General features: G+C 39.6%; 1 protein-coding gene across 1 annotated transcript; it reads right to left on the bottom strand.

Annotated features, from left to right (window-relative positions):
* Positions 1–1,462: 1,462 nt before the first annotated feature.
* LOC139710743 (DDB1- and CUL4-associated factor 6-like) lies at positions 1,463–26,050 on the bottom strand. The gene is made up of 16 exons (XM_071622660.1): positions 25,924–26,050; positions 18,700–18,761; positions 16,981–17,151; positions 15,363–15,467; positions 14,544–14,657; positions 13,784–13,919; positions 12,302–12,555; positions 11,653–11,746; positions 9,368–10,119; positions 8,551–8,773; positions 8,352–8,499; positions 6,927–7,083; positions 6,386–6,542; positions 4,503–4,588; positions 3,560–3,665; positions 1,463–1,738 (listed from the first exon to the last, which is right to left on the bottom strand). The coding sequence occupies exons 1-16, from the start codon at positions 26,009–26,011 to the stop codon at positions 1,686–1,688; spliced, it is 2,706 nt and encodes a 901-aa protein (XP_071478761.1). The 5' UTR covers positions 26,012–26,050; the 3' UTR covers positions 1,463–1,685.
* Positions 26,051–26,414: the final 364 nt, after the last annotated feature.

Raw genomic sequence — 26,414 nt, 5'->3', positions numbered from 1 at the left:
AAACTAAACTAGATCTAAGTGTTCTGCTCAGCACGGAGCAGGATAAGAAAAGAAGAAAGGATTAATAAAACCATGAGAAATAAACTGTTAAAAGCTTTGAAACAAGATCATTCTCACACAGAAAAAGGAGCTAATTTTCAGTATCACAGGGAATTTACAATACAAGGGATGACAAGGTCAGGACGAGGGACAGTAAGAATAGTCACAAAAAGTAAAAGAAAACATCAGCAGGTAGTGGTAGAAAAGCTTAACCAGGGCTGTTAAGAACAAGCAAAGTTTGTTACAACACATGTTTCTCATAGACATTTGTCCCAGTATATTTCGACTAGTCTTAAACAGGTTAAAGCTCCTAAACCTGTTTGAACTACATCATGGTAAGACATCAGTGTGTTGTGATCAGAAGGGAAATGTATCTGTATTCATGATGTTAGCTATGGAGTATTTACTGCCTTTTCCTGTAAAAACAAAGATTTGTACCATTGATAGTGCAACCTTGCCCCTCCCCATCCAGGTGGGTGATGTCATCTGATGGGTCAGTATACATATATGCCACAGAACACTGATAAAAGAGAAAGAAATTGTGATGTCTCCCAAACAAAGGAGTAAAGAAATAAAAACATATATAAAAAAGAGACATTATTTCATTGAGAGCTTTAACTGGAAAAGACATCTTCTTAGCCTGTTCACATACCATATTTCCTTCCCTTGAAATTTTACATCACATTGAACATTAAGTATCCATACTGCCAACATTCCTTAAACTTAGAAGTTTCTTATAACTCATACTCTTAGTAGAGTAATTATCTGGTATTATTTGTCAGACGTCTGTGATGCTTGGTACAACAGGAAGTGTACATCAATGTTCTCTGCTTCATTAAAAGAACTAAAATGTGTTTCTCTCTTCCACTATGAGTTTCTTTTTTGCAACATGCAGCTAAATAAATATAATAAAATAAAATAAAATACTTGCAAACGAAGCATGGTGACAAAAAAAGATTCAGCATCATCACTGAATCACAATATTCATCTCAAATACTCTTCAGCAAAACTTTTTGGTGAGTACTGATCATGACTTTGTCATATCATATCTCATTACTCTGACTTAAATATGAAATATAATATATATATAATATTTACATAACTTTGTTAACTTGACATCTTGCACTATACATGTGAATTTACAAAAATGATAATATTACGGCAATTTTTAATAGAATCTTCAATCTACGCAAAACATCCATTAGACGGAGAGTTCTCACAGATCTCCTCCAATTCTAAGGATTGTACTATTTCTTATCTAGGAATACATAAACATACATGTATCTCGGAACTCGACAACCAAATGCATTTCCCATACCACACCACACAGTCTTTATGCCTGTCATATTTGTTTGTTTGTTTGTGTGTGTGTGTGTGTGTCCTACACGACATGATCTCAATACGCAGATATAATAAGGCATGAATGAAGTAAGCAGACCAGTATCTATTGTGACTTTGCACATTGAATGAATGAACACACCTACAAACTCTCCAGATTATCAGACAGACTTTTGGGCAATCCTACCAGCCCTGAGAGTCGGATACCATGTATGAACTGGGAACAGATTGCATTTAATACCAATATGAAAATTGCATATTAAGGATATCTCAAGTTGTATGTTCGCCTGCAGCCAAGAATTTCATTGCTAGTCATCTGAGCTTTCGCTGGTTGAGGGACGATCCTGGGATCTTCTGCGATCTAACCACAAATATACCAACAGAAGAAAAAAAGGATTTAAACAATATTCACACAGTCAACAAGGAAAAATAGAAATTACGCGGTGCGTAATATATGTCCCCGCCGGAAGTAGCATTTAGTAGCAAAATGTACAATATAGGTAAAAAGATGAAGGTCAAAGGTCAAAGAAGTCAAAGGTCAAAATTCTATGTAGAAGTTTTGAAGCCCTCACCTAGTGCCATCACATAAAGCAAACGGAATCGAAATCGGGTTAGAAATGGCGAAGGAGTAGCATTTTGTAGCCAATGTACAATATAGGTAAAAAAATCAAGGTCAGAGGTCAAAGAAGTCAAAGGTCAAAATTCTGTGTAGAAGTTTTGAAGCCCTCACCTAGTGCCATCACTTAAAGCAAACGGAATTGAAATCGGGTTACAAATGGCGAAGGAGTAGCATTTTGTAGCAAAATGTACAATATAGGTCAAAAATCAAGGTCAAAGGTCAAAGAAGTCAAAGGTCAAAATTCTGTGTAGAAGTTTTGAAGCCCTCACCTAGTGCCATCACATAAAGCAAACGGAATCAAAATCGGGTTAGAAATGGCGAAGGAGTAGCATTTTGTAGCCAATGTACAATATAGGTCAAAAATCAAGGTCAAAGGTCAAAGAAGTCAAAGGTCAAAATTCTGTGTAGAAGTTTTGAAGCCCTCACCTAGTGCCATCACTTAAAGCAAACGGAAATGAAATCGGGTTACAAATGGCGAAGGAGTAGCATTTTGTAGCAAAATGTACAATATAGGTCAAATATCAAGGTCAAAGGTCAAAGAAGTCAAAGGTCAAAATTCTGTGTAGAAGTTTTGAAGCCCTCACCTAGTGCCATCATATAAAGCAAACGGAATCAAAATCGGGTTAGAAATGGCGAAGGAGTAGCATTTTGAAGCAAAATGTACAATATAGGTCAAAGGTCAAGGTCAAAGGTCACAATTGAAATTCTGTATAGAAATTTCAAAGCTCCCATGTAGTGCTATCATATAAAGCAAACAGAATCAAAATCGGGTTAGAAATGGCGAAGGAGTAGCATTTTGAACATTTTGATCACACACGGACGCACACACGGACGGACACACGGACACACGGACACACGGACGGACACACACACGTACGGAGCCCGTTTCATAGTCCCCTGCTCGAACTCGTTCGGCGGGGACAATAAAAGGGTATATTGCCACAGAGATTATGCTACAGAAAACATTTTAACTACAAAATTTCTGCACTTGTGCCAAAACCAAACATTATTATATGCCAAAGTCCCTAGAAAACTATTAATCAGTATATTGACTTCTTAAATCATACATTTGCTCATTCACTATCACTACAACATGTATCATGAAACTTGTAAACATGATTAGTATAACAACCATCTCTATCATTGCATTAATACAATCATCACAATGCTCATCAGTCATTATTATCACAATCTTTGTCATCACAATTATCACTATCATCATCAGCAGCAACAGCATCACCATCCTCACCATCATCATCACCATCAACATCATCATCACCATCAATATCATCACCACAACTATCATCATCATCACCACCATCATCACCACAATCACCATCATCATAATCACCATCACTGTCATCATCAACACCATAACTATCATCATCATCATCATCATCATCATCATCACCTTCACCACCATCACCATCATCATAATCACCATCATCATCACCACCATCTTCATTATCACCATCATCACATTGCCACTTATCATCTTCATCATCATCAACTGAGGAATGATGACACCATTCCCATCATCCCATCAGTCTGTTGCTAGGTTACCTCCTCTGATGTGATTCATGGAGGCCAACATCCTCAGCATGAAGGAGGGAGGGACGGTGATGGTGTCTCTCGTCTCTTCAAGCATCAATTCATTGATTCGGATCACCTGGTTCAAAGAAACATTCCACATTCTAGCATCAGCGTCTACATATTCCACAACAATGAATCTGAAAAGAATGAAGAATCTTATTTTTGTTGTGGTGGTGTTTTCATTACTATCATTATAATTATTTTTGTCATCATCACAACTATTATCATTATTATTTCCCTCATTAGTATCATCATCATCATCATCATCATCATCAATATAAACCGTAGTAGTATTACAGCTGTTTCATGCAATTATGACTTGTATTATTTCATATCTGGGGAAGTCATGTAGTATCTATGTATATCTAAACATTCAACTTAAGGTGCATAGTGGATTGAGGAGGAATGAAAATATGTTTCTGGATTGCTGATCCCACATACTAATATCCACTGTGATATTTTGTAACATACACAGGTGATATCAGCATCTAAATTTGTGTCAGATTTTTACTTGTTCTCTAACACTAGAGAGTAAAATGGACATGGGTAGATTTAATAATCAAGAACAGAAATTATACATTTTCCTTCACACACTGTTTTCTCACCAAAGCTACATTAAAGTTTTAATCCAGAATAAAATTTGGAATTGAAAATACTCATAATCAACTTTCCATGTGACAAAGCAAGGACATGGAACAGCACTAAACAATGTTGGCAAAAAAACAAAAACAAAACAAAACAAAACATAGACCAAATCTAAGACACACGTTAGCATTGTACACTGCCTAGATACAGTTAGAATTCAGATGTTCACTCAAGGGAAGGGTTGGCGTGGTGGCCAAAGTTTAGTAAACAATACTCTGTATCTATGGCAACACAGCATGCAGTCTGCATCTAGTGACTTCTTACATACCTCAGCTGAATTTTCTGGGAAGTATGGCATTTCAGCAAGAGGGGCCCAGAGCTTCACATTGTAGTCAATCCCACTGGTAGCCAGGACTGGAGGAGGATGGGAGGATGGGAGTGGGTTGGGAAGAAAGGGGGTAGGGTGATGGGGGTGCAGGAAAGAGGGTGGGGCAATGGGAGAAGAGGGAAGGGGTGGATTAATGGGGGGTAATAGAGGTGGAGTAACAGGAGAGAGATGGGATGGGGTGAGGGGGGAGAGGGAAGGGGTAGAATGATGGGTGGGGATGTGGGTGGGGTGACAGAAGAAGAGCAAAGAGGGCGGGTGACAGTAGGGGAGGGAAGGGATGGAGTCATGTGAGAGAAGGGAAGGGGGAGTGAAGGGAGGGTGGAGTGATGGGATGGAAGGGTAGAGCAAAAAGAGAAGAATGAAGGGGTGAGGTGATGGGAGTGAAAGGGGTGAAGTCATGGGAGAGGAGGAGGGGTACCGGTGGAGTAATGGGAGAGGAAGAAAGGGGTGGGGTGATAGGAGGGAAGGGTGGGGTGATAGGAGGGAAGGGTGGGGTGATAGGAGGGAAGGGTGGGGTGATAGGAGGGAAGGGTGGGGTGATAGGAGGGAGGGGTGGGGTGATAGGAGGGAGGGGTGGGATGATAGGAGGGAAGGGTGGGTAAACAAAAGAAGGGGAAGGGGTGGAGTTATGGGAGAGGAAGAAAGGGGTGGGGTGATAGGAGGGAGGGGTGGGGTGATAGGAGGGAAGGGTGGGGTGATAGGAGGGAAGGGTGGGGTGATAGGAGGGAGGGGTGGGGTGATAGGAGGGAGGGGTGGGATGATAGGAGGGAAGGGTGGGTTAACAAAAGAAGGGGAAGGGGTGGAGTTATGGGAGAGGAAGAAAGGGGTGGGGTGATAGGAGGGAGGGGTGGGGTGATAGGAGGGAAGGGTGGGGTGATAGGAGGGAAGGGTGGGGTGACAGGAGGGAAGGGTGGGGTGATAGGAGGGAAGGGTTGGGTGATAGGAGGGAAGGTGGGGTGATAGGAGGGAAGGGTGGGTTAACAAAAGAAGGGGAAGGGGTGGAGTTATGGGAGAGCAGGAAATGGAATGAGGTAATGGGAGAAAAGGTAAAAATGTGAGATTGGACAGAAGATGTTGAATGGGGAAGAAAGGGATAAGAATGGGTGAAGAATGACGAGAGATCACACACACTTAGCCAACAGCCGACAAGAAGTGCAAATTCAATTTCCATAGATTCTGTCTCCATTGAAAACCAAGCCCTTCTGGGTAATACAATGTATATGTAAGATTAATTGTAGTTAACAGTTAATTCAAAGATTGAATATATGAATAGTTGATCAGTAAAAGGTTTATAACTGCTATAAACACACACACACACACACACACACACACACACACACACACACACACACACACACACACACACACATACACACACACGCACATTTGTTTGAACCTAGAAGCAATAAATGAGTAAATGAGAAATTGTAATGTTCCAAACCCATGTTCATTTCAGGACACAGATTTCATACAGTACAACAGAAACAGAAATGCCAATTTAAACATCTTCTCTAACTCTTATGCAGTATGTTGCCATTGCATTCTATTTCAACATTTCCCCGGCCAAAAATTCATTTTAATGTTTTTATAATGGCTATCAATCACAATGGGTACATGTATTTTGGACAGATTTTATCTAAATACGTTGTAGCTTCAATACAACATATTGTAGGAAGATAAGCACTTTTTCTCATATCTAATGTTTTGCACATGAGTTTTCACAGATATACCTCACATTCATTGAAAGAGATTAAAGGGAAGGATTAATGACTACAGTCTTGTTGTAGACACGCCCTTTTGACAAAACTCTGACATCAACCTACTTGGATCCCAAGGATGAGGTTGGACACAGTTGACAACATGTTTGTCGCCCTCTAGCAGCATGGCAAGTTTGGCCGTGTGGCGATCCCAGAAAAAGATGTGTCCACAATCTGAGCCACTCACGATGTAGTGATCACCCCAGAAGTTGGCTTCCTTGATCTGAGTGTAAGAAAAACATACAAAATTTGTTCATCTTCCAAAGATGCAAGGTGAAAAGACAAGATGAATGATGTCACAAATGGTGTCATTACATACATTCACAGTGATGCTATCCAGACTCTCTTTGCAGAAGTGGAATGGTGTAGTCGCTCTGCATTTTGCAATACATTGAAACTCTTCTACTCCCAAACTGTTCTGAAATCTATCGGTATCCCTTCTTTTCAGACTACGTCTAGTTTGAGATATGACATTCAAAGTTATCAATTAAAATCTACCAGAATCAAGGATGTTGACCAAAACATCTCTATGAAATCAGAACTTGATTGGACTGTATGATCAACAGGGACACAATCAATGTCTGTTCTGAGTGAGATGAGGTCTTACCATTGTCCTTGAGTTGCGATGACCTTTGAAAACCATCTTGACAGAAGGAGAGTAGACATTCTTGATAAAGTTAGCCTCCGTCTCTCGTTCCTGTTTGCGTGTTTTAAAGAGCTCCCTCAATCTCATCTCAGCCTCTGATCGTACTCTCTCCCTTGGTCTGGGAATATGACAGGCAACAATATGTCAGATACGCATTTTTCACTTTTTAGACAAAAAGAGGGAACAGTTCATAACAGGTTGTCGGTGGAGTGACAAAATCTTGTAGATAAGAAATCATGAACTTTCAGGAGAACCAAAAACTTTTTCATTTTTGCAACATTTTCGCAAAATAACATCAATGTTGACATTGATTTCCTTAACATGTGCATGTGTATATTCGCATTGCTTTTGTTTTTATTGTGTATATAATGTACTTTTGATTTATTTTGAGCCGAATAAAAGTGAATTGAATTGAATTGAATGTTGACATCAAATAATGAACAAACATTGTTTTGGATTACACTAATGACTGTAGAGTTTGGAAACTCAAATCAGTACATTTGATATTCAAAAATGGTTTAGGAGCATTTTTGAATATATGCCAAGTGAGATATGAGGTCATGTCGTCCCTTGGTTCTGAGATGTTTTTATCACCTGTCTCATATAACTAATATTGAAATTGAGAGATGAATAGAGAGAAACAGAGGCAAAGATGCAGCTATCAGTATGAAAAAACAGAGGAGATCTTTATGTGCATGATGACTGCATTGCAAGCTCATGGGAAAGCTCCTTGGGGTATTCACGGTATTCTCAGCACTTAGGAAGTTTACAAGATATTGGAGACATTAATCATTCACACTTTCAGGGTACCAGTAACAGTATAAGCTGCATTATGAACATCAATGATAAACAGGATTAAAGGAGAAATGTAATATTTAATTTCACTTTAACTTCATTTTCATATTATACCTTGATACATCATAATCATGAAGACTTAAACTAGGAGATATTACAAAGACTGGGCATTAGTGCATTTTAAGCAAGTCTCCTGGCAAATCTGAGGATGCAGCTCTGTGACTGCTTGCAGCTTCAAAATACTTTTGATGCTGAACATATTCTACTAATCCTTCTTGGATGTAAATGTCTTTTAGTTTACATTGCCTTTGGGATACAAGAACAACGGATATATACCCTTGACAAGGTTGTCATTAGAAAATGACACAATATTTTTGTTTTCTTCCATTTTTTTAAAGTTTTTTTTTAGGGGTATTCATGTTTCAGAGCCCTCGAGGTAACTGGCATGAATCCATGTTATGAATTAGTTTATGCCAAGTTTGTACTGAGTAAGTTCTTGATGTGATGAGAGTGGATACTCTCTAAACATAGGACTCGGACAAAGATGTCAGGCACAGTGATATCAACTTGGTAGTCAAAGGGTTAACCTACTGGTGGGGTGCTTCCCTTGGAGCCGGTGTCTTTTTGACCCTCTCTGCCCCCATCACAGCCATGTCTTCTTCACTGTCTGACTCACTGCACGTCATGGACCGGCTACTACCACTTCTACCATCACTGGCTCCACTGGAATCCTTCTTACTGCTCTCTCCTCCCTCTTTCCTTCCTCCTCCTCCTCCTCCTCCTCCTCCACCTCCTCCTCCTCTTGCTCCTTCTTCTCTCCTCCCCTCCTCCTTCGGTCCTTTCTCCTTCCCCTCATCCAGCGAAGACCTGGTCTCTGTGATACCAGTGGTAGAGAGGCTGCTGCTGGAGCTAGCCGCACTGGACGCCAGCTCTGATGGACTCCTTGACCCTTCACATACACTCCTCCTCCGTGACTTGGTGTGCTCCAGGCTACTCTGTTTGGTCAGTCTTGGCTAGCGAGGAAATGGTGTTGAAAAAATAATCTTCATCTTGTCTGCAATCACATGATAAATTTCCATCTCAACATCATCTGCAATGGTGGATCCAGAGGGGTGCACCCCCTCTTTATTTTTGTTTAAACAAAATAAATAAAAAAGAAAAAAAATGGGGGGGGTACGAACACCACCCTTTAATTTTGTAAAGGCACCTCCCCTTCACGGAATTCCTGGATCTGCCCCTGATCCATTACATGCACTATCAGAAATAAAAAGGTTCAGTAGTTGCTTAGTAATCCACAAGAAAAATTCTTGTACTGTTAATCATAAATTGTTTATTTTGTCTGCTGTTCTATAAGACTTCTCTGAAAACACAAGCTGGCCAGGTGTGCATCTGTAAACATTAACAAGTAGTGTTTTCTCAAACATTTAGCAAAAATAATACATTGTATTGATATCACTTAGATCTGTGATATAAAATTCATCACAGTTATTTTTCAATTAATTTCGATACAGGATTATCATTAAGGGACAGCACTTGTCAGATACATACAACAATGACATATTTTCATTGGGATTGTCACAAAGATGTCAACAAACTTTAATTCTCACCTGTGGATTTTTGTCTTCCATCCGATCTCCCAGAGCAAAGATGCCTTTTTTGTCATCTTCATTGACAGTGTGCGGCTTCTTTTCTTTGTCCTCCTCCTTGCTGGACCTTGATCCATCTCCCCTCACACTCTCCGCCCCTTCATCTGTCATTGCTACACTACTTCCACCATCCTGTGAGGTCTCACCCAAGCCCGCTGCCTTTCCTCCATCGGCTCCAAGTTGGCATGGCTCCTTCATACTCTGACCCAGTGACGCACTGGATGGCTTTTCTTCTGACTTAGATTTTGTTTCCGACCCTGGACTATCCCCTGGTAAACTGCTACAACTTGCCGAACCCTTGACGGAGGCACCATCCACCTTTTCCTTCTGCCTCAACCCCCTGTCTGTGTCATCACTCTTTGTTTCTCGATCATCACCCTGACCTTTGACCCCCTTGGTGGGTTTGGAAGGACCACCTGCTGCCCCTCCAACCTTGGCTTTACTTCCACCACCAGCGGGACTTGCACCTGACTCAAACTTGCTGATGAGGTCCCTGGCGGACTGTGCACCCAGAGTGGCTCCATCCGACGCTGCCCCGCCCGTTTGTGGACTTTCCGGCGATGGCTGGGAGGAGGATGCGGACGATGAGGCGGGGTCTGTCTGCCTGCGGCCATCTCGAGGAGGAGATCGTCCGGAGGCAGAGGGGGACTCCTCCAGCCAGCGGGCTAGCATCTCAGACATCCTCTGGATGATGGTTGGCCTAGGACGCTCTTCTATAATGATTAGACAAAAATGATGTTGGTACAATCGCACTACGTAATAATGATAACACATAACTGACACCGATGATGATGATGATGATAATAATAACTATTGTCATTATAACACAATCAACAAATTTGTGTAAATGTACAATGATGCTTCTCCCAGAAACCTTTAACATGTCAGATGTGCTGTAAGTGGAGAGAAATTTCCTACCATTGTATGCTCTTCAAAGAGGTAAGTCAAGTCCTCTGTCAATAAGCTAGAAAAGTGAAAATATGTTCAATTTTTCTATATGTTTCCTTTATATCTTTGCCAGTATGTGATTTCACAAAATATCATAGTTTTCTGGAGACTAGCAATGGCTGCACTGAAGCTTCAAAAATTCATAACTTTTTGACCGATTGTCCGATTTTCCTTAAACTTCACTGATGGGTTCCACTAATGTTGCTGCATCCCCTTAACCCCATAAAGCCCAAGGGGGGGCACATTGTGCCCCCCCTACCAGATTTTCGTTTGCCACTCCTTCGTCCTTAATCCGATTTCAACCAAATTTGGTGACTTTTCCTAAAATCTTATTGGAAACATTTTGATATATAATTTAGCTATATTTGATGTTGCTGGTTGCCATGGCAACCATAAACTGACAACCATGTCAGTCAGATTTTGCATCTTTTTTCTGTTCCCATTTCATTTAACAGCATTACAGTGTATGAAATGGGTGTTTCTTGGCTGAAATTTGTTGAAGAAGCAAAATTTGAAGTAATTATGGTCCTGGAAAGTTTTTCTTATTATTTCCTTTGTTTTTATGTGACAAAGGCATAAAACAATAGATATAATAGAGATAATTAAAAACAATAATATTTTCTACAGATTGCCCTTATATTTTGAGTTATTTTGATTCCTTCACCCAATTTATGCCTCTAATATCATTAGTTTATCATATTATCAATTTGCAATCTCAAAATTCCACTATTATGCAAATATCAAATGTCATAACTATACATGTTCCCATCCCAAACATTTCATCTCATGTCTCATAATGTATCACTATGTTGATATGAATAGCGCCCCCATGTGGTGACCTTGAGATTTTTCAAACATAACAAATAATAAAATTCCACTTGCTTATCATTTGTGGCAAATATGAAAATGATTGGTCTATAAAAGGACATATATAATGGGGATAAAGAAATTATACCAAAAAATCATGTTTTTAGCATGTTTCCTATGTCTTTCTTTATATTTTTGTGAATAGCGCCCTCCATGGGTGACCTTGTGAAAATTCAAATGTATGGTCATGTAGAGTATGAGTTACTCTACCCACGTGCCAAATATGATGATGATACATCAAATAATAAAAAAGTTATATAGGGGGGGCACAATGTGCCCCCCCTTGGGCCTGCGAGGGGTCAAAATAGCTTGGGCTTAATAGGGTTAATCCACATGTATATATGGGTTTCACTCTCCCTTAATGTACCTGTCTGTAATGTTATATGTGAGGCTAAGAATCAGTCCAAAGTCACAAATGAATGTAGGCATACCTTCTGTCTGCTCACTTCGAGGCCTGGCTCTTGGACCCGTGTCAGACCAGTCCCCTCGTAATCTTAGCCGCTTGACTGGATTACCTGGTGATATCTAGAAAATATGATATGGGGGGGGGGGGGGGACATACTTGTATTTAATGGTTAAATACACAATCATCCAACATTATGAGAATGGACATCGATTTTACTATATTGCACTCAATTTGTGACATGACTGGTATGGAGAGAGACATGTAACTCAACAGGCTACTTCTGTCTTTCTAAAGTGTTCATCGAGGGGAGTAGAATAATTTTGAACTAACGCACATTGAGAGGAGAGGAAATAATTTACCCAGACAGTAGAGCTGGTGCACATTACTACATCTACTGAGTCATATTGATGACTATCATATAAATATTCCTGTATGCTCTATAGACCAATAATTTACTTGATTCTTGGTTCTCATGTCACATGAAAGAAAAAGTTCCTCTGTCTTTGCCCCTGTGCATATAACATGACCATGGAAAGGTGCCTAATGAATTGAACAAGGCTAAGAAATGATATATTTTCCATCTTGTACAAAGTGAATCATATAACAAAGTTCCTTATCTTCACAATTTCACTCATCATGGAAAGGGGCTTCTAGAATCAAACTGAGCAACTTACCACATCCCTGTCATCACCTAGCTCCTCCCCCGAAGCCTCAGCCAGTGACCCATCCCCCAAATATCCCTTAGCCCCGCCCCCTTCATCATCCATGCTGCTGCTGTACAGGTAGATGTAGTCTGAGGAGTAGCTGACCAGCACACTGTCTCCACCACGGGAGTAAGTCAGGGAGGTGGGGCGACTGTACTTGTTCGTCAGGTGGGCGGGGCAGAATCTGCTCAGGATACCTTGCATGCCCCGCCCTACTGAGTTCCCTGAATAGCAAGATGAATGTGTATAGAATGGGCAGTGACATCAATGCATATTGAAATAATGGACTCACCATAACTTAGCTGTGTTTTGGATTTTGAAACAAGAATTTCACCTGTTTCAATAGAATGTGTGATTCAAAATCACCTCTACAAAAGAATTTGAAAAGTTCTCAACAACTTTCATACATGTAATCAGTTCACTCAATAATAAACATTGTGACCTGCTACAACAAAAGGATCCGAAAGTCAGGGGAGGACAATTTTCTGAAAATGACATGACATTATTCCCTTACTCTTTGATTTTAATTTCATATATAACACAACTCATAAAAGCATTTGGTTGCAGAGATATCGATGATTTTATTACTGCATGTCAAGTGGTTGAGGAAATCAGAGTTTCGAGAAAAACGCCTTCAAAGTTTTCCTTCCGATGCTATCATGATCAAGGGGAGGCAAGACAGTTCCACTTGACAATAGAAGGTATGCTCCTAGCGACCTCAGCGATGTTCATTCAAACTTAGCCCCAGTGGTCTACGCACGACCAATCAGTAACCAGGATGCCACACACTGACCAATAAGATCACTCCCTCGTTGCTAGGGGCGGAGTCAAGCTGTGGCGCTAAATCCCAATCTTCGGACACATTTCTGTTACGTTGGAAGTCTGAAAATCATGGCCCAGAAAAACGCTGATTTCCTGCCTTTTCTTTGATCATTTAGCTTCGAAATTTCGACAGATTATAGACAAAACATTAGACTACAAAATTATGCCAAAAACAGAAATCTGATTGTTTTGACCAATTTTGATGATGTGACTTCAAACTTGATTTTCTCGGCTCAGCCGTCAGCGACATTAGGATCCTTTTGTTGTAGCGGGTCACATATGGATACTTGAACGTATGAAATATCTTGGATTACAAGGCATGTTTTGCATCATTTCCTTGAAAATATAGAACATAAGGAGTGAAAACTTTGTAAAAAGAAGTATGAAAAGTGGTGAAGACTTTAAATATACTACACTGTTTCAAGGTGAACATACAAATAATTTAACTAGTTCCCATTGCATTTTCGTATATTGAATGAAAGAGAAAGAGCTGTTACCGATTACCCTAATATATTCAGTCTAAACCTTGTTCTTTTTATATCACAAACTACAAAAATATCTAAGTCACAGCAGAGAACACACAAGGGTTATGACACATAAGGGCAATGTAGCACCACTCTGATATCTTACCGGAGAGTTTTGTGCCCAGCATTCGGCGATCAAAGATGAGGACCGAGCTGTCGGAGCAGCCTACGGCCAGGTGGTAGGGAAGGACAGGATTGACTGATAAAGCAGTCACAGCTCGACGGCAATTTATCAATACATCCTGATTACAGCAGTTCAGAGAAAATAACATGAAAGGGGAGAAAGCAAAAATAGAGGAGAGTGAATATGTAGGGATGTGTTTAAGTGTGTGAGAGAGCAGGAAAGGACCAAGAAAGAGAGAGAAAAGAGATGGAAAGAGGTTAAATGAAAGAATTACGGTAACATGTCATATTAGACTAGAAGCAATAGTTGTAATTGAGAGGTTGGTGTACGCAAAAAGCACAATCATTCAAGATGGAGCCCCATGAGTAGAATTAAGTCAAGTATATAAATCATCTCAATAAAGCAGAAAATTCCATGTTTTCTCATCTACATTGTAATGTTAAAAGCATTTAAGTGGGAAGTATATTACGCAATTACGCACATACAATAAAAAACTTTGGTACTCGATATCACAGTATAAATTCTCTGCATCTTTGTGCGTATCTAATATGTTCACAATTGTAAACTGCATGATGTGGATTATATGTGCAGAAGGCAACAAAATGCAAAGATAAATTCTTTGATTCCACATTTCTGACAGTAGTCCTACGAAGAAATGGATATTTTCACTGCAGCACTTTACTTTTAACAACAGCTGAGAAATATCTGTGCAATGACTCAAAAGAACATTTGAAGCACTCACATCCTCACAGTTCTCTTTGGAGCAGCTGGTTTTTATGCGAAGGTCGTACCACCTCACCATGGTATCCTCTCCACATGACATGAAGGTGTTGGGGTCAGAGGGCAGGGTCACGACCTGGAAGTACAAATGAAATCAACTTTACACTTTGACAATGGAATGGCTGAAACACTATTTACCATATCACCACACACACATCACATTGCTCCATGGTTAGGAGAGGTCTACATATATGTAAACACTAGATGTAATCTTTCAATAGATGTACCTCATCCATCCTCAATTCACCTCTGACCATAATTAAAAAGAAAAAAAAATCAAAAAAAAAAATCACATGTATACAGGAGAATTACTGTTAATGACATTTGAGAGCTAATGACTTGATAGCTCTGTGAAAATTGTAGCCAAAGGAGACAAATATTCGTCGGCAATACACACTTTTTAACATTTTAAATGTGACTAAACATAGTGACAAATGCACACCACAACATATGTGATGCTGTCATTTACATGTAACTGTAATATCTTCCTTATTTCAGGGTTCTCAAAATACCACCCTGTTAAGACAAACATTTAAAAAAAAAAAAAATCCCCACACATCAAACCAGGCTATCTCTTGTCTCAACGGGACTTCATGTATGTATGCAAATTCAATTCATGTAAATGATTCAAATATAACTCTCTCGGGCTCAAGGCTACCAGTGTGTAGGCACTTGTTTCTGTCTTGATCCATGTGTCTGGTTGAACTCGGGCAATAAACTATCAATAGTGTGCCAGACAAAATGCTACAGACAGTCATCTCACCCACAGCAGACGTCTCACCTCATATGTTGTACCATGATGACAGTTGAAGATGTTCTGCCCATATGTAGCTGGACTCTCTACATCTGTGTAAATAATACATCCATCCCCTGAACATGATACTACCTGGATAAAATGAAACATGAGATAACGATGAATTCACACAGAGTTTTGGGACAAGTGTGAATATCAAATGCACCAAAAAACAAAACAACAAAAACAACAACAACAAAAACAACAACAAAAACAAAGTCAGAAATGCTTCCCCAATCTTTCATTGGCACTGCTGTACACACATACATGCCAGTTGATACAGTGTTTCAATGTGTTATTCCACAAGTTGCCTCCTGGATTCAGTTTTACTTCTAGCAGTTTCTTGTTTTGCTATATACTATTATTAGTGGCAAAGTGAAAACATGCTTGGTTCCAAGAGCAATGCTATCAGCAGGGGCTGCAGACAATAGGAGCGTAGGGATTCCACCTCAAATAAGTGTCATATTGGTGAAAGCAAAGCAATTTATCATTCAGAGTTTGAGAGCAGTATCAAACAGGACAATTAACTCGTTGAGGACGGACTGATTTTGCTACAACATGCATTTCCCACAGACGACTGCCCGAGTATACTCGGGACTCGTCCTCTAAAAAATGTAAAGTGCCTACAATGAGCATGCCATGACAGTTATTTGAGGGAATCCTTACAGTGTGTGAGCAGATATCTAACTAAAATATCTCACACCAAAATAATTACATCTTTCAGGTCTACCATTTGATCTTGATACACATTGAGAAGAGTCATGAAGAAACTATGTTTATTCAGAAAGTGTGAAGTAAATGACATTTCTGACACAACCAAATAGGAGATTATGCAAGCAATGTCACATTTATACCCTAAAATAAGTTCCTAGTTGAAAGCCACTTTAGATGACTGACCCACATTCACATGTTCAAAAACTTTTTGTATATTTGTTGCCATCTCAATAAAACTTTGACTGATTTGTTGCTCTTATACCATTGTATTCATCTGACTTCAATTTCCCCTTGGAGCTTGTTCTCTCTAATTATAAAATTCATTAATATGAACAAGATGCAGTACCTGCATAAAAAAAAAGTATAGATAAAGTGGTAGAAATGACGAATATGGGATTGTCTCTAAAGTGGAGCATGCTGAACTAGAAAAGCACTCTGATAGCAGAGCCAAGCAGGTTTTCCACCACTGATCTTGTTCTTTCATAGAGATCAGTGATTTCCACTCATATAATATTTATGCATGCTGAAAATAGCCCACTCTTAAAATAAGCATTTTGTTGTATCATCAACCCTCGGCTGCACGTGGCGGCGCGCCTCGCCCTACCAGTTCCTAGAGCATGCACTTTAGTGCGCATATAAAAACCTCAAAATTGTGCAGTTTGAACTCCCAAGTTCATTGACCCAACCTGCCAAAATATAAATGCTTCACAAAATCCATAAAAAATTTCTGAATCACTACCAAAATATTAATCAACTATTCCTTGTGTCATTCTCAAACTTTCCTGCCAGTTTCATCCAAATCCGTTCACAACTTTTTGAGTTATTTTGCACACAGACAAAACAAACAAACGGTAATGAAAACATAACCTCTTCCCTCGGCGGAGGTAATTACCTGCTGATCTCTGGTGTATGGCAAGAACTTTGCACTGAAGATGTTGGATCTATGGCCTGAGGGAACACTGGTGACGAGTTGTCTGTTATGAGGGTTGGTGAAGCAAAGCTTCTTGTCATCAGAGCCTGACAGGATCAGGCTGCCAGTGTCATTCCAGCAGATGGAGTTTACCTGGAGCAGAGGTTATGAATCAAGCTTTAGGTTATGCATATATGTGACCGTGCACCTCAAAACGAACATAAAGTCGCACACACTGATTTTGCGTGAGGAGTGAAAATAAGTGAAATGGGTCAATCTAGCCGAACTTGACTTTTTCATATTTTCTGAAAGAGCGGGTCTTCTTTTACATTGTGCTAAAATTTGGTATCATAAAACGGGCAGGAAAGTGTGTTTTTTTAGCAGTTTATCTTGAACATTTTTGGTAGAATAGTGTGATTAGGTGTGTCTTTGGAATCCCTTTTTCATTTCTGAAAAAACCTTGTCCACACTCTTCACTTTCAACTCTAATAACTTTTGACAGGATAGGGCTACTGCTTTGAAAATTGGCATTAATTATGGACAGAATGTGTTAATGAGGCATGCTTAATTTCAGTTAAATCTAATAATCCCTTCATTGTTGTTACTCTGGTGGTTTACTTCCTGTTTTTTGTCCCATTCATCGCACAGCCAGCACGGTTTGGTAAGGATTAAGCGCTTGAATAGACACTGTACTTCAGAGCCTCTTTTCTCAATTCACACTTTTCCTGAGTTTGTGCTTTCTTTTCAATATTTAGATAGGTTAGGAGAGTCCATTTGATTTGAGTTATACATCATTTTAAAGCTTAAAGTCTGCTCTTTCAGAATATGGTCTTAACTAAAAATTCATGTCTGGCAACTTTTTGTTTGTTTTGAGGTGCAGGGTCACATATGCACAGTCAGGTCTGCCAACATTCCCACATCCAAATCAGGGAGATTCCACACAGCAATTGGGGATCTGTGTGATACATGCATTTCAAAATAATTCCCAAATTAGGGAGATTTTAATATTCTCTTATTCAGACATGAACAAATTTTGACATTTTCAGGGAGACTCCTGCAGAATCAGGGAGACTTGGCAGTTCTGCACAGTGCTCCCATGTACAGTTGTATGGTGTTCTAGTATGTAAAGGAAACATCACCCATCTGAACCAACAATCCATAAGCAGAATTTAGCAGTATGATCATAGTTTTTAGGTTTATATATATCATTGGTTGAAGTTGATGAATTGGTGAAGAAAAATGCTGAGTTCATAAAAATAGCAGAAAAGGATAGTTCAGGTAGAGGTGTATGGTTTGACAAAACCCACCACTGGCCAATGACTAAGCATGAGTAGTTAGACGAAGCTGAAAGGACATGACTACACAGATCAACCACAAATATTCCAGAAATTGAGTCAAACTTATTCTAAAAAGACATTCAAATTGAAATGCATGAAAGTGTGGCAATAACTAAGAGAAGTTGTACCATATCATGTTCCAATTTCATGTGTGGTAAGAATGATACCATAAGTCATATAAAAGTAGAAAAGTTAAATACATGTACATGTAATACTGAAAATACACTTGAATACTTGTTGTATACATGGCTTTCATGATGGTAACATGAATTCATTAAATTGCAACACACAAGCATTTTATGTAGGAGAGAGGGAGCCTGAATTAAGTTGTCATCAAGAGAAAATACTGATAATATGTACATACACATCCTCTGTGGACATCTAATGTTGTATCCAGTTGCAAGCGCTGCACAAAGTCCCTGCTGCCTGGACATCGAAAATGAGAGAAAGCTGATTCAGCACTTACATTTACCATTGAAAAAAACAAAAACCTGTTCAATACATATGACCTAAAAAATCAGAAATGCATTAACCCTAAAAAGACTGGGCTATTTTGGTAGCTCGAAAGACTGGGGGGGGGGGGGGGGGGGCCTAAAGGGCCCCCCCTTAAGATCTCGGCCGTGGATCGCGCGATCGCCGCAGAAATTTGCACAATGGTAGTGTGCGATGTAATCTACAAGATCGTATATTTAAATTTTACAAAATAGTCTTCTTTTATTTTATTTTGATTAATTATGCTAATTTATGCAAGAAATCAGACTCTTTGATCTAAATCAGTAAATAAAGCTCGAAAAGTGCTCATTTTTGGTCTAATTATTCTGTGTGGCATTCTTAGCAAATGCATTTGAAAAAAAATTGAGTATCAAAATTAATTTCTTATCTATTTTATTGTTTTATGAATTTCTTATGTATTTCCATGTTTTTTCGACCTTTTGTTTTTCTTGTTTTTTCAACAAAATTTGTGGCAGACACTTTTTGAAGCATAATACTCCTAAAACAAATTAATTTTAGCCATTGAGAGTAAAAATAAGCATATTTATATGAACCATGTGAAAAAACTCAATTTGCATTGACTTTGTACACAAAATCACATTTTTGAGCCATTTTCGGCCTCACGTGCATGTACAAAAAGTTATGTAACTTCAGAACCGAACCCCCGGGCGTCACAAATTTGGTGTCAAAATGTGCGGGAAACTCGAAAGAAAAAAGTCATAGAGCATCGCGGCGAGAGCATTGCGCGTTGCAGAGTAATCGCGCGAAATGTCGAGGGGGGGCCTTTTAGGCCCCCCCCCCCCCAGTCTGTTTAGGGTTAAGAAAAGTAAATCCAATTACAACATTATTCTGTGGAGAGTGTGCTTCAGTCCCATCCACAAACAAAAGAAATGAAATACATTATGGAATGGAGTGGGATCATTAAAGGGGATGGCTAGTAACCGATCAGTGGGAATCAGTGGGAATGCTGAGGGATGACTGTTCCAATCCTTGTGGGATTCATTTAAGAGTACATTATATATCTACTGTTGTGTGAAAATTATTTGCTTCAGAACGGTTTCATATTCAAGTAATGTGCAGATTAATGCCCCGTCACTGACCAGGGACGCTTACCTGGAAACATTAAACTGCACATTACTTGAATATGAGACCATTCTGAAGCAAATAATTTTCACACAAGAATAGATATATCATGTACTCTTAAATGAATCCCACAAGGATTGGAACAATCATCCCTCAGCATTCCCACTGATTCCCACTGATCAGTTACTATCCATCCCCTTTAAATAGATGTATCGTCGTGCGCATGGCAGATTGTCGTTACAGCGCTTCCCTGTGCTGCGCATGGCAGATTGTTATTACGGAGTGGGAGTGCGGCATGGCAGATTTTCGTTAGGGTGTGGGTGTGTGCATAGCCATAGGGTTATAAACAACAATCTGCCATGCGCAGCACAGGGAAGTGCGTTAATAATAATCTGCCATGCACAGGGAAGCGGGTTAACGACAATCTGACATGCGCATGATGATACATTGGCCTGGGAGCTGGAAGTGTGCTGGAAGTGTTTTCCATTTGTGAAAAAGAGCTACAGAGAGATGTAGACCCCTAAAATAATATATAAACGAGACATGAAAACTCGTCACATTGAGGACGAGTTAGGTGATACGCTTGTGGTCATCAGATGACGGTCATCTGTGATGGACAAGAAAAGAATGTGATATAGGCACCTTGAAGTTATATTGAGCGTGCATGCGAAACCGTTTCTGTAACCACTCGGCCACGGGTCATCCACGGAAATGGTAAGACAAAAAAAAACCACAACAACAATGTATAGATGTAACAGGGGGAAAGTCAATGCCCACTCAACTAACGTGGCCGTGTGAACATCTATTGCATTGCTAGACGGAAAAGCGGCCTTATAACGACTGAGGTCGCTATGCCATTTCTGGCAACTTGGGAAAAATACGTCCCGCAGACATCAAACCTATAATCGGCTGGTTTTGATACCTTGCCTTTAATCACAATTTTCAGTGTAATGACGTCATCAAATTACAAAACAATGACATCGTCTTGAAAGACAATTGTTCAAAGTACAACACCTCAGTCGTCGTCATTACATACTATGATCGGTTTGACAAAGTCAACCTGGAAAATTTTGCTGCAGTCGAAGCAATGTGGTCTCCAACACACAAAAAAGAGGGATATGGCGTGTGTGTGTGTCTGTGTGTGTGTATAGGTGCGTTTATATACGAACGTGATTTCTACATGGACGAATATGTAATACAAAATTGAAGAAAAAAAAGTAAAATAGCTAAGTATTTTGTTTCGTGATCTTGTGGGGTTCGAACCCGCAACCTCAAGTCTCTGAGACGTCGCCTTTATCCACTCGGCCATACGTCTCGACGAGAAAATATGGGGAAAGTAAACTTATGTATGTGAAAGATACATGAGGAATCGTTTTGTCCACATTCCATTTTCATTTTCAGTTTTAAACTGCAAAATTGTCAATCTGATGAAAAGATTTCAAAGAATAAAATGCATGATTACTGCAGCTTATTGTCTCAGCTACAACATACTAAAGTTTCAGAGGAAATAGAGCAAAATCAGCTGAGATAAAGGTGCTTAAACGTTGTCAAGTCAATGCATGGTTTTTAAAAAAATCACCTCCCATAGACATAACACGTAAACTTGTCCGATTTTGTGTCTTTACTTTTAATCACAATTTAAAGTATGATGACGTCATCAAATTTTAAAACCATGACATGGACTTGAAAGGCAAATGTTCAAAGCAAAACATATCTGAATTTGGGGTAATATTAAGCTTAAACAATAGAGATACGAGCAAATGAATGTCAGAAACAGTACCTCAAAAAAATTAATTCCACTTTTTTGATTTCAGATGATGATATGATGACGTCATGAGTTTTCCTGGCAATATCGGTACTTGAAACGTTATTTCCAATTCATATGCTTTTGTAATATGCAAGAGAAATATAGGGTCAATGGACGATTTAAAGAGCTATGGCGAAATAAACAAAGACATGTTTTTTCACTATATTTGCAGAAAGACGCGCGCGCGGAATTTCAACTTTGACGCCAGTGCATTCCTTTGTTATAGGTCAAAATCGATCGGAAATCAATGAATATTGTTACTCAAAGTATCAGAAATCCAAATCGGTCAAAAAAATTGCATTTTCATGTTAGTTACGCCCTCTGCGCGCGAAATTGCGCGGACGGACGCGCACGCTAGAAAATGTTTGAAACGCTTAAAATTGTCTGAAACTTCGAGATTTCCCATTGGGAAGTCGTTTTGAGCCTTTTAAAATTTTGACGCGCGCAAACGCGCGCGTAATGATGACCTGGGTAACTAGCGTTAAAATGTAAGATAGAGCGTGACCTGAACTTTATGTCCACCGAAAATGATACAGAAATGATATCTAGTTATGAAGTTATGATCGATCATGTGACAAGGTCCGAAAATCACAAAATGGCGCCTAGATGACGTCATAGATATGTTACTGTCATGAAAACCTTATTGTGGCTAGATATTGTTATGAGACATGTTGACTGAAAATGTTATGTTATTCCGTAATGTCATTGTTGAGATATTGACGACACAAAATGTGGCAGAAAGAAAGAAGAATAAAAAAAAAGAGAAATTTTGACAATCACAATAGGTGATACGCTGATAGCGTATCACCTAATAACAAGCGAAAAAGACAGAGGCAAAAAAATAAACAAAACACACACACACACACACACACACACACACACACACAGTGACACACTCAACTCAACTAGGTTTTGACATCAACACGAAGTTTACCAACTTAAAAGGTGGGTAATATAATGGCCTGCTAACCAGTGGCGTATCTAGGGAAAACGGCGCCCGGGGCAAGCGCGAAAATTGCGCCCCTAATTTCTGAAAAAGTGTTCAACCCCAACCCCATCCCGGTAGGCCGAGTCCACATGATATGCTTTTTCAAGCGCTATAAAGGGGTCTTTTGAGGGTGATTTAAATGTAATGAATTTTGATAAATTTTGGCGAGCGAGCGCAGCGAGCGAGCCGAAAATTTTGGTATTTCAGCTTACAAAACATGGAATTCTTGTCATTTTTTGCTAACCAAATCTTACAATTCCAATCAAGATATTGTGACGGCCTTATAGATAACGATTTACACCAACAAACTGCATGAGGAATTTCAAAAGTACTCTAAACTAGTACGCGCGAGTTAGCCGAAATTTGTATATTTCCACGTCATCATCACGTTTTGTTCTTATCTCTTTTTTCTTTCTTTTTTTTATAAATTTTGGCGAGCGAGCGCAGCGAGCGAGCCGAAAATTTTTGTATTTCAGCTTTCAAAACATGGAATTCTTGTCATTTTTTGCTTATCAAATCTTACAATTCTAATCAAGATATAATGACGACCTTATAGATAACGATTTATACCAACAAACTGAGGACTTATAATATTAGTACTCTAAATTAATACGAGCGAGTGAGCCGAAATTTGCATATTTCCGCGTCATCATTACGTTTTGTTCTTAACTTTTTTGATTTGTTTTTTTTTTGCGCCCCCCCCCATATGTTCGAAACCATTGGTGTCCTCTCTTGATCCAATCGACGATCGCTTCAGAACGAATGAAATTGCAGCCGCTGCTCCTTGTAACATTTTTCCTGCTTAATATAAAATGACATGTGTGAACACAATAGACATTGTCATTTTGTGCGCGTCATGGTCACGTTTTGTTCTTATCTTCTTCTTTTCTTTCTTTTTTTGATAAATTTTGGCGAGCGAGCGCAGCGAGCGTGCCGAAAATTTTTGTATTTCAGCTTACAAGACATTGAATTCTTGTCATTTTTTGCTTATTTAATCTTACAATCCTAATCAAGATAATAGTGACGGCCTTATAGATAACGATTTATACCAACAAACTGTGGAATTGAAAAAAATACTCTAAATTAATACGAGCGAGTGAGCCGAAATTTGCATATTTCCGCGTCATCATTACGTTTTGTTCTTAACTTTTTTGATTTGTTTTTTTTTTGCGCCCCCCCATATGTTCGAAACCATTGGTGTCCTCTCTTGATCCAATCGACGATCGCTTCAGAACGAATGAAATTGCAGCCGCTGCTCCTTGTAACATTTTTCCTGCTTAATATAAAATGACATGTGTGAACACAATAGACATTGTCATTTTGTGCGCGTCATGGTCACGTTTTGTTCTTATCTTCTTCTTTTCTTTCTTTTTTTGATAAATTTTGGCGAGCGAGCGCAGCGAGCGTGCCGAAAATTTTTGTATTTCAGCTTACAAGACATTGAATTCTTGTCATTTTTTGCTTATTTAATCTTACAATCCTAATCAAGATAATAGTGACGGCCTTATAGATAACGATTTATACCAACAAACTGTGGAATTGAAAAAAATACTCTAAATTGTACGAGCGAGTGAGCCGAAATTTGCATATTTCCTCGTCATCATTACGTTTTGTTCTTATCTTGCTTGATTTGTTTGCGCCCCCCCCCCGTATGTTCGAAACCGTTGGCGCGTTCTTTTGATCCAATTGGCGATCGCTTCAGAACGAAAGAAATTGCAGCCGCTGCTCCGTGAAACATTTTGCTTGCTAAATATAAAATGACATGTGTGAACACAATAGACATTGTCGTTTTGTCCCCGTCATCATCACGTTTTGTTCTTACCCTCCTTATTTATTTATATAAATTTTGGCGAGCGAGCGCAGCGAGCGAGCCGAAAATTGTTGTATTTCAGCTGACAGAACATGGAATTTTTGTGTGAACACAATAAACATTGTCATTTTGTCCGCGTCATCATCATGTTTTGTTTTTATCTTGTTTGATTTGGTTTTCTGCCCCCCCCCCCCCCCACCATTCTCCCTCCCCCCCTTTTCCGGGCGAGTTTTTTCTTTTTCTTTTTCTTCTTCTTTTTTTTCTTTTTTCTTTTTTCTTCTTCTTCGTTTTTTTTTTCTTCTTCTTTTTTTTTTCGTTTTTTTTTTCGTTTTTTGCGCCCCCAAGGAGTGGCGCCCGGGGCACGTGCCCCCCTTGCCCCCCCTAGATACGCCACTGCTGCTAACACACCCAAACTGAACAAGGACAAGGACAGCTCCACTCAACTAGCAGCTCACCAGCTGCTCACAGATGATCAGAGACAGATTCATTCACATACATGACATATCGTATTGTTACTTATATGACATGAAATTACAGATAAGCGGAATGTCACATGTACATGTATTGGTGCGTTCAAGCACTCTAAAGTGAACCAAAGCAAATCAAAGCAAACTGAACCAAAGCGTACGGTACCGAACCGTGCCAGTTTTGGAGCGTTCGAGCGCTCTGTTGAGAAAGCGTACCTCACGAGTTATTTTTAGAAAAGGTCACGCATGTTTGCAGCAAGAATGTCATTCACCTGGCGCTTGAACTTCTTACAGCTGTCCCGAACAAAGAGAATGATGTCTTTGCATTGTGACGTATACGCATGATACGCGCACACTTTGTACAATGAACTTTTGGTATGCTTTTTTGGTACGCTTTTGGAGCACATCGGGAAGTGGTCCACTTTTGGCTCGGTACAGTATGGTAATTTACAGTACACTTTAGGAGCGTTCGAGCGCTCCTCTGGCGCGAGTACGGTATGGTACAGTGCGCTTTAGGAGAGCGCTCGAACGCACCCAAAGACGACTATGAGTATGACCCATGGGTGAGTGTATGGCTTTTGTATGCTCAACTTGGCAAAGCATTTCCTCATAATGTTTCTTTCCCCCACGGCACATGGCACAGGATACAATACTGCAGTGCGCCATCATTCACAATTATCGTGTGAGTGGAAGAAAGTGAACTGACGTTACGGAGATCTACAAACAATGACTAGTTACATGATCATGATGATTGCATAATAATTCAACCACATTCAGATCAGCAGCATGCACCAACTGATATGTGCGTAGATCCAGACACAACATGAAAAGCAATATGTGGGGCACTAGAAATAAGATTGCGATACAGGGGATGAATTTCGAGCTATTGTCGGAATGCAAGGTCGAAAGAATGAAGAATCGAAGCTTTATCAAGAACTAACCAAATACAGCATCTCTGATGGCACGTTCATCTCGGAATCCAAAAGTTCTACGACTCGTTGTGAGAGGAAAACTCACATTCCGATCCATAGTCGGTTCACATAAACAAAAAGTCGACCTAATGTACAGTGTACGCTATACGAGGTGTACGTGCGATCGATGTATGCAAAGAGCATAGGTTTTTTTACGCTCTATGTGTGTGTGCGGTGTGTGTGCGGTGTGTGTGCGGTGTGTGTGCGGTGTTTTCGTCCGGGGGGCCGGGTGGGGGGGGGGGGGGGGGGGGGGGTGGGGAGGGGGGGGGGAGAAGCGGGTAGTTGTATCATCATTGAAAAAAAGAAAAGAAAAGAAAAAAAAAAGTTGTATCTCGGTTCCCCGGGACTTTTGGGTTTATGTTTTTGTTTTGTTTCGTTTTTGTTATGTTTTGTTTCTTCTTGTCAGAGGGTTTGGGGAGAAAAAAAAAATAAAATTGTACGACTAGTGACCCATCGTAATT

The sequence above is a fragment of the Diadema antillarum genome, unplaced genomic scaffold (genome assembly GCF_040938485.1).
Source record: "Diadema antillarum isolate AM-2024a unplaced genomic scaffold, OU_Dant_1.0 seq00001558_RagTag, whole genome shotgun sequence".
NCBI classification, from domain to species: Eukaryota; Metazoa; Echinodermata; class Echinoidea; order Diadematoida; family Diadematidae; genus Diadema; species Diadema antillarum.
The sequence above is the reverse complement of the archived record's forward strand: the minus strand, read 5'-3'. Positions and strand labels throughout refer to the sequence as shown.

Bases quoted from the DNA above. Each gene is read 5' to 3' on its own strand.
- LOC139710743 (XM_071622660.1), bottom strand. From the start codon at position 26,011: ATGGATCGGAATGTGAGTTTTCCTCTCACAACGAGTCGTAGAACTTTT. The intron at 18,762-25,923 runs GTTAGTTCTTGA...TTCGATGTCCAG, and splicing joins CATCAGAGATGCTGTATTTG to GCAGCAGGGACTTTGTGCAG. The intron at 1,739-3,559 runs GTAACCTAGCAA...ATTTGTGGTTAG, and splicing joins CATGAATCACATCAGAGGAG to ATCGCAGAAGATCCCAGGAT.